At 34.9% G+C, this 9,523-nt stretch overlaps 1 protein-coding gene across 2 annotated transcripts; it reads left to right on the top strand.

Moving 5' to 3' along the window:
* Positions 1–5,040: 5,040 nt before the first annotated feature.
* On the top strand, positions 5,041–8,212 carry LOC123545713 (complement C1q-like protein 3). Of its 2 annotated transcripts, none has more exons than XM_045332023.2 (3): positions 5,041–5,217; positions 6,151–6,252; positions 6,806–8,212. In XM_045332023.2, exons 1-3 carry the CDS (start codon positions 5,103–5,105, stop codon positions 7,252–7,254), a joined length of 666 nt encoding a protein of 221 aa, XP_045187958.2. In that variant the 5' UTR covers positions 5,041–5,102; the 3' UTR covers positions 7,255–8,212. The 2 variants fall into 2 exon arrangements, with proteins under 2 accessions (XP_045187958.2, XP_045187956.2); XM_045332021.2 differs by having other exon boundaries at positions 6,788–8,212.
* Positions 8,213–9,523: the final 1,311 nt, after the last annotated feature.

The following is a 9,523-nucleotide window of genomic DNA, read 5'->3' as shown; positions in this document are numbered from 1 at the left end:
CACAATTTGTTCCCATGGGAATACCATTTACTTGTCTGAAAACTCCATTCCCAAACCTGACGTAAATGTTGTTCAATGAAAAGGAAAGGGCTCAACCCGGGGCTAGAGGGCATGGACGATAGCATGCATTTCGACTACTGTCCGTGAACAGGCTCAACCAAGCCAAGCATGCAACATTTTCGTTTTTGTCCTGTTGAGCGACCTGTGGAGCGACCTGTGGAGTTTCATTGTTTTTCAGTTTTGCAACTTCGTCACACATTGTAGAATGTTTAATAATGCAGTCGCGCCCACACACGCACACACACATACACACGAAGACGAAACGAACAAATAAAGGGACATAGCGGGGCATCGCATTGGAACGGTCAATGGCAAAACACGACCGGAGAGCTTAAACCGGTTTAAGCACACCTAACCTCACTCTTATCCCCATGTTTCATAGTCCAAGGACAGTGTAAGTAATAACATTATCCCAGCAAGGCGGATCCTGCTTCCTGCAAAAGCCTGTTTGGGTGTGATATGGCAAAACATAGACATGACCATTTTGGAGCTCAAACACATGACCCCCGGGCCAACACTACAGCCTGTCAGTCAGTCCTTCATGCAATATGTAAAGTATGCATGTATAAGTACGCATACGGAATAACTAATGAAGTTCAGCCTACCATACATACTACTGTTCAAGTAGTGTGTTGCACTGGTCTTTTATAGTCAGTTACTAGCCAATGTTTTTGGTTGCGGGTTTATCCCGCTACCAAAGTTAAAGTGTATTTCTGACAATCATAGCATCTTTATTTGATTCCAAATCACATCCAGAGGATGTTCATGTGCTACACAAAATAGTCCCATTCATGAACAATGCGGATGAATTATCAATGAACAAGCAGTTCTTATTCATCCTGTATCCACTCGCACTGACCATTTAGATTATATAAGATCTATCAATGATAAGGTATTCCAACCCATGGTTCCATCACAAGCTGGGTCAGGCAGAGTTCATCTTAGATATGAGGCACATTAAATTTGTATTTGTTTCTCATTCATGTATATTCATAGACTGGCATTTAAACAGAAAATAAATCTACCAAAAACCCGCAACCATCAGACATTTCAAGGCTTTGATTGATTGTTATTAACTAGACATCAAGTGTACCGGTCAAACCGTTTGTCAGACATTAAGTCTGGTCACAGTTTAGCATGAAAACAATTTCCAGACCCTCATTAAAATTTAAGCTTAAAACTTGACGTTATCTTACAGTGAGTGAGTGAGTGAGTGAGTTAGATTTTACGGCGAATCGGCATAAAAAGGCCATATATCGCCGAAAACAAGTTGTTTTGAAAACTTAAATTACAAAGCGCTCCTAAAAGCAACTATAAAAAGCGTTTATATATGTAAAGGGTTACAAACGTAAATTGTAAAGCATCTCTAAAAGCATTTATGTAAAAAAGTATATACATATAAATGGTTAAAATATCGGTGTCAAACAATAATATTGCAAAATATGTGAATAAAAATATATGCTGTTCAGATTTTGTGATAAATGCCTGTCTGTTTTAAAAAGGATAAAATATTGTCGATTTAAACATTTTCAAACAACGCTTTCAAAGACTGAATGAAACATTTTCAAACATTTTCAAACAACACTTTCAAAGATTGAATGAAACATTTTCAGACATTTTTTCAAAGACTGAACGTCATAGTATGTACTGCGCTGTGTGAAGTCCAAACAATCGATTAAAATATGTTAAATAGTATTTTTGTTGTGTTTAACGTCGCACCGACATAATTATAGGGAAAACCCCTCCGTGCATTATTCCATCACGAGCGGGCACCTGGATAAAACCACCGACCTTCCGTAAGCCAGCTGCATGCTCGGTGCTTCCGAGGGATCTACATTTCAGATTTTATATTCCTCACATCTCGAGTGAGTCTCGAACCAACATCGGTGAGGGGCAAGTGATTTGATGTCAGCGACCTTAACCACTCTGCCACGGAGGCCCCATTTTAATAGTAAGCGGTGCTTGACATGGTACACATTCAGGTTGATCTTTGTTCAGAGAAAACCTGTATAAATGACATAATATAATTTTTGCATAAAAATAATTTAAAATACTGGAAAATCGTTGTTTTCCTATGTTCATGCAGTAACTAGAAACTAGTACATTTGTATTTTGTAATTTAGTCATCTATGGCAAATCAAATTCTACCATATTTTACAAATGAATATTATTTGTGTTGTCATGGCAACCAAAATTCCAGAGCACCCATGCATGCACCATGAGAAAATAGAGGTGTATAGATAAAAGGCCCATGGTGAAATAAAAAATATGTTGTACTGTTAAGTTAGTTTTCAATAAAATCAGTTTAGATTGTTTCTAAAAATTTAATTCTTACCCGATCCGATTCATTTTCTTATTAAACAAAGAAGGCAGAAAACAGTGAATTATAATACAACAAATCACTGTTCTGAGGTCACAGTCATTACGTCATGGCGTCAAACGGCATAGCGGCGCGCTAGAAAAGAAACCAATTGGAAACTTGCAAATATTTAATGAATGTCGTCAAGGATGTACTTAAAAAATCCTTGTTAACGTGTTAGAATCGAAATAATATATTTCATCTAGTGATTTGCTCTTGAATAAATCATTGTTTGTCGTTCAGATGCGTATTATTATATCACTCGGGCTTGGATATAATTCCTTCGCATCTGAACTCCAAACAATGATTTATTCAACGACAAATCACTGGATGAGATATATTATCTCTTAAATTATGATGTTTAGTCAGTGATACGCACAAGTTGTCACATAAATGACATGAAATACGACATCGTTATACTGCTTTCATGTTGTTCTCAAAATGCCTCATATGACTTCGTTAACAGCATTGTAAGTACTGAATAAGTGACGATAATTTCTTCATATTTTCCGATTTGAAAAGTAAAAGATATTTCCTCTTTAACATTCTGTTATCTTAATTTTATTTATTTTTTGTCTTTAAAGACACTGATTCTGGTATGCCTGGTATGTGGCCTATGGAGATGATAAGGTCTGCGTATTGGCGATAAGGGCCAATACACAAGTCAGGACCATTGGTAGACTTGCTTCTGTTTATCATAATAAGCTACTGTATAGCTACTGTGCAGTAAATAAATTGCAGGTGATATTTCTCACCTTTATAGCAAATCAGTTCTCACCTTTATAACGAGTTTAGAAAGCTTGATTGAATTAGGGCTAAATAAACAAAGTGATAAGATACAACAGTGTTTTATCATATTTTTAATAAAGTAAGTTTTTTAACAATTGCATCTCATTATTGCTGTTTTTTATCATCAAAATATAAAAAATGCATTCAGGCACATAGCTTTTAGAAGTAATAAATTATTGTGTATTTTGAACAATGATATATCTTTATTGCTGGATTTTATTATACATAAAAGAAAGTTAACATTATTTAGACAACACAAGAGGAATTAAGCATTTTTAATATATAACATCCTTCTGTCTATATACCTTCTTTATCTATTAAAAATGCAACTGAACGCTTCTTTAATTTCTAATAAAATCCAGCAATTATCTTTTTTTTTTTCGTTTTTATTTTGTTACTTTTGATAAAAAGATCATAATCATTGAATAAACAAACTTGTAATTTCTCTTATTAAGTTATGAATAATTATTTTATAGTGAGAAATGCTTTGCTATAAGAGTTATAATTTAATTGGCCAGGACATTACTCAACATGACTGAGCAATCAAAATTAGTATCTTATCAATTAAAATAATTTTGTGTACATGCTGAAAAAAGACTAAAAAATCAACAGCATTTCAAATAATAAAACGCAAAACACAGGAAATAACCAATTTACCTATAGGCAATAAAATTTATGATTCTCTGACAATAATTAGGCTACATGTCAAGTCTACAGGGGTTTTATGGACCCTTATCAGACTGGACCAGACAGGATCTTGTATATTGGGGATTAAAAAGTCTGGTATTGGGGGGGGGGGGGGGGGGGGGGGGGGGGGGGGCACTTATATAGGAGATTTTCTTTGCCTTTAATACATGTTTTGTAATGGCACGGTACATATCATTTTGAGTATCAGCAATATTTAACTTCACTCGGTATTTCTTGATTTATAGGTAAGATTATTCAGTAACTAAATTTAAACAAAACTATTGAAATTGAAGCACTTAATAAAGTCTTCTTCCCAGGCAAAAACAACGCATTGGTGGCGTTTTTTCAGGGCATGATTTTTTTTATGTACGTGAACAGCGCTCAAGGCCTTTTGTAAAACAGCACTCAAGGCCTTTTGTAATATTTTTCTGCCTTTGAAAAATAAAGCTCTATATTTACATAATATCGGTTAACTTCTAGTATTCTTAATATATAAAGAGTAGCAAAAAATGACGTATTTATTAAGTTTGCCTGTATCTTACAACGAGAGTTGAGTGTTCTATCTATGCTTATCAATTCATAATTATAATTTAAAATTAATTAAGTTGTACAAGCTTGAAGTTGACATTCCCAGTAATTTAAGCCTCTTTCTGTCTGAACATAATTATACAGTTCCATTTGGTTTTCATTAACTCGGATCGGCCGAATACATATGTTCCATTGACAAGTCCCGGGCCCGAATAAGAAATTCACTCCTCGACACCACATGTTCTAAAAAATATGTTAAAGAAGATACTGTTATTTTAATCGAACATAGTAGTACAGACCAACTTCGTTTGATCAACTGTTACATGCATGCACGCATGTACACACTTTAATTTGCAAACATGTAACAAAAAGTGCAAATATATATGTTACTGAACTAAAACTGCCTGTTTCAGAACTTTACACAAGGTGTTCAAATCAAACTTTGTGGTTACAAGAAATCTCGATAAATGAACTTAATGGGATCTTAGGGTGTTGCACTTTCAACAGACACTATCAAATCAAGTCTGCTACTATGCTGTTTGGTTGCGTTCTGTGCTTCCAAAGAATTAGTACAGATTTCATGTTACTGGGACAACACTGATAAGGTTATAAGTAATTTCAATAAAAGTCGACAGCATCTAGTTTAACGACTACAAGAATACATAGCTCATCATTAAAAATGAGGATACTTATTTTCTTTACCGGCCAGCTGCTGTCGTCAGCAATATCTGCAGAGGAACAGCCGGACTGGCTTGGAGCTTTATTAAACCGAATCGAGTACTTGGAGAGAAAAGGTCAGTAGGTGTATGGAAATTTTATTGACAGATATAGCTAATTCAATATATGTGGAAACGGGGGTAAATTAAGGTCAACCTCCATAGATAACGAAAGCTAGATGGACTTTTTAACATGTAGATGGTCGCCATTTTCGAGGTTGTGAGTTACACGTCTGCGACCGTAACCTATTCTGCGTCGAGTCCTCTCAAGATGAATATAACACGACCGATCTTCACTCACCAAGATAAGACAATTTTTTACACCAATCCGGACCCTTACATTTCCAACAACAGACCTTGAAATTCTATGCAAACAAGATTTTTAAGACATTTTGTAACTGAGCCCAAGGATGATGAAAGCAGATTGAATTTTAACCAAAACAATAATGAACAAAGGACATTACAAAAACGAGATTCATTCTGAAACTTAATTTAGCAACCATTTCCATTTGATTATAAGTAATTTATTTGATTTTCGTATTGGAATCATTTTTTAATAGCATTGGAAACCTACAACTTCTGACTATGTGTATAGTCTAGGGTTCTACTCGGAGACCTGCACTGTGCCGATGACCAATAAACCGAATTGTCAAGGACAAATGTCTGATAAAATAAATTTATCCTGATGAAATTTTCTTTCCACACCGTGCTGCGCTATGAATAGCCTGGCTGCATTTTTTTAAGAAAAAACTTCAAACCTTTAAAATTTATTTTTAGTAAATAATAGCATAATTCATCTGATGGCTAAACCTATGTTCGGAGCCAGGGGTAATAAAAATGTCAATACAGAAACCACCTGCTGGAGTTACTTCCACTGTTAATGAAGAAATTTATATATGAGATATATGGCACTGTCAGAACAAACATAGGGACGGGAGCCAGTCTAGGCTATGAAACGTTATAGAATATATATTTATTACCGGAGAGTAAGTTCGATATGTATCATTTCAGATGCTGAGAAAGATGCGATCATTGCTGAACAACAAAAAGAAATAGAAAGTGTTAAAGCGATTTGTTCAGGGTCTAAAACCGACCAGGAGAAACTTCTAAACGGTAACCAAATAGCCATAGTCATAAACCATCAAGTCCATGGTTGTTGCATAATAGTAAATGGGACTTTAAAATTTGGATATGTTCCAAAGTTAATGCTGCACGCCTCTAGATATAAATGTTTTAGAATTTAGAAAAGGCTTTCTTTAAAAAGTAACTGCAGAAAAAATGTAGTGATTCCATACATTTGGGCAATTTTTAAATCTAAATTGTCACGCTACAACATCAGCGGTATTTTGTATCATACACATTTAAAAGATTTATCATTACTGTTTATCATTTCGATATCTCATATCAACATTCAATTTTCTATTTTGTTGCGTTGACACACATTCCATTTTAGGCATTCATCTGCCAATATGAAATACAATGAGGTTTATGAAATGTCACATCCCGAAAAATATTATGATAAAATGATGTTACTTGTGTTTGCTATGAAATATATCTGGTTTAATACCTGTATTTCAAACCATGAGATATTGCTTTGAAATTGAAATGTTTTATAGCAATCAGAAACGGTACTTATTATTTTTTACAGTTGTGCTTTCAATTTTAGAACCTTCCGAACGGAGACGTTTTGTGCTGAATGAAGGTCCTGTTGCGTTTACTGCTGCCATCACACCGTACGTTGTTGACCATTTAAAAAGCCAAGAAATTGTGAAATTTGAGACCATAATAACTAGTATTGGCGGAGGATATAATAACCAGTCGGGGGTATTTGTCGTCCCAGTATCGGGCATTTACATGATCAGTTGCTCATTACTCGACGACGACCGAACTGGCCTGATGGTCCATGGGGAAATCGTACAAGATCATCGGGTACTCGGAAGAGTGTTCGCCCATACGGAGTCCAGATCCTACCGTGATCAAGGAACGCAGACAGTCTTTACGCATGCACATGCTGGTGACCAAATATGGGTACGGGTCAAAGACAATGCAGATCTTGGGCTTGGCGGCGAACTGTACTCTTCTTTTTCAGGATATCTGTTATACGCAATGGAATAAAATTTCGAAACGTACATAAAGGCACTTTTTTCTAGACTTTGGATAAAAAAGATCTCTCTTCAAAATTGAAGTTTAGTCATATTATGAACATTACAATATAAGTTTTTGTTTCTACACTATCTTAAAATGCCAAATAAAAAATACAAATGACAGAGTCGGGAATCGAACCCAGTCCACTATGGCAATGAAACTTTCCCGCGTTCGTGACCAGTACACCACAGATGAATAAGTATTTAATATATTTTCGTTAAATATAAAGATTTAGAATTAAGAGTAAAGATTTAGAATTAAGAGTTTACCTCGTGTAATGTGTTAAAAATGTTTTTTTCACTGTAAAAATTAGTAAAAAAACTAATTCTCATTAACTTCCAAATTCATAACACAATTGTACTATAACACTATTCAAAACTTTGGATAAAAAAGATTTCTCTTCAAAATTGAAGTTTAGTCATATTATGAACATTACAATATTAGTTTTTGTTTCTACACTATCTTAAAATGCCAAATAAAAAATACAAATGATAGAGTCGGGAATCGAACCCAGTCCACTATGGCAATGAAACTTTCCCGCGTTCGTGACCAGTACACCACAGATGAATAAGTATTTAATATATTTTCGTTAAATATAAAGATTTAGAATTAAGAGTAAAGATTTAGAATTAAGAGTTTACCTCGTGTAATGTGTTAAAAATGTTTTTTCACTGTAAAAATTAGTAAAAAAACTAATTCTCATTAACTTCCAAATTCATAACACAATTGTACTATAACACTATTCAAAACTTTGGCAAAATTATGACTAATTTATAATAATTCCTGAAATAATATCTTATAAGTAGTTTTGTTCTTCAACTGGATATGTACCACTGTAACTAGAGTTTTTCTCAATCAATGTTTTCACTAATGATTCATTTTTTAAATGTCCAAATATTTGATATTAATAAACACTTTGTATCAGTTCTGCCATCTTTTTTATTTACCTGTCATGATTTCTCTCCATTTAAAATTAAAGTGTCTTCCAAGTTCAAGAAATATTGCAAAGGACTAATTGCTTGTACAAGATATAAATTATTTAGTGATTAATGGGCCCTACAAGATTTTCTTGCAGCATGTAGACGGGGCTTTAACAATGCAGTTATGTATATCATCCTGTACCTAAAATCAAAAGCGATTACGTGTATGGAACTAATTATGAGCGTACCTAATGTTTAGAAATAGTTTGGAAATAAATGTACCGCTTGTTGACAACGAATTAGAAGCCGACAGTGATATTTTAGTAATGCAGCCAATCAAAATAATAGCAAACTCTGTTTGAATGAGTTTGTTAATTTGAGGTTATGAAATTTGGAATGAAACAACCCATGTTTACAAATTTGTTTAATCTCGTAATTAGGTAGAATTAAATGCCCTAACTAATTCTCCACGTCTGTCTTTCTTTTTATACGCCCGTCTCTAAAAGAGCGGGGCGTATTATGTGAACACCCGTGGCTGGCGGGCGGTCTCTAAGTCTAACAGTTTTCTTCCGATCTTCACCAAACTTGGTGACAATGTTTGTGGGCATAATATATCGGCCAAGTTCGATAGCCAAAACGCCCCAGGCACTCTTGGGTTATGACCCTTGAAATACTCGATATCAGCAAATTTAGCCATGTCCGCCCTCTAATAAAATCTGTAAAAAGATCCTTTGGAAGCAAAGAATGCAACCAAGAAGAATAATAATTGCAGACTCGGTTTGATTGAGTCTGTTCATGAGAGGTAATGAAATGTGCAACATCTCTCACGCCCCCTAGCACCGGCTTAAGCGGAACTCTATTACACATATGTTGAATGAACTCCATGATCCCAAAGGACCAGAAAATATAACAACACTGAATCAAAGTACGGGGAGACTTTTTACAGCCGCCACACGGCACTTAAAGATTGCTGTTGTGATAGTTAATAAAATCTGTAAAAAGATATTTTGGAAGCAAAGAATGCAACCAAGAAGAATAATAGCAGACTCGGTTTGATTGAGTCTGTTCATGAGAGGTAATGAAATGCGCAGCACCTGCTTAAGCGGAACTTTATTACACATATGTTGAATGAACTCCATGATCCCAAAGGACCGGAAAATATATCAACACTGAATCTTAGTCAAACAGTTTTCATCCAAACTTGGTAACAATGTCTGTGGGCATAATATCTCGGTCAAGTTCGATAACCAGCCAATTTGCGCCAGTCACTCTTGGGTAATAGCCCTTGAATTAGGCCAAGTTCGATGACGGGCGTATTT

Source organism: Mercenaria mercenaria, chromosome 1 (assembly GCF_021730395.1).
Source record: "Mercenaria mercenaria strain notata chromosome 1, MADL_Memer_1, whole genome shotgun sequence".
NCBI classification, from domain to species: domain Eukaryota; kingdom Metazoa; phylum Mollusca; class Bivalvia; order Venerida; family Veneridae; genus Mercenaria; species Mercenaria mercenaria.
The sequence above is the reverse complement of the archived record's forward strand: the minus strand, read 5'-3'. Positions and strand labels throughout refer to the sequence as shown.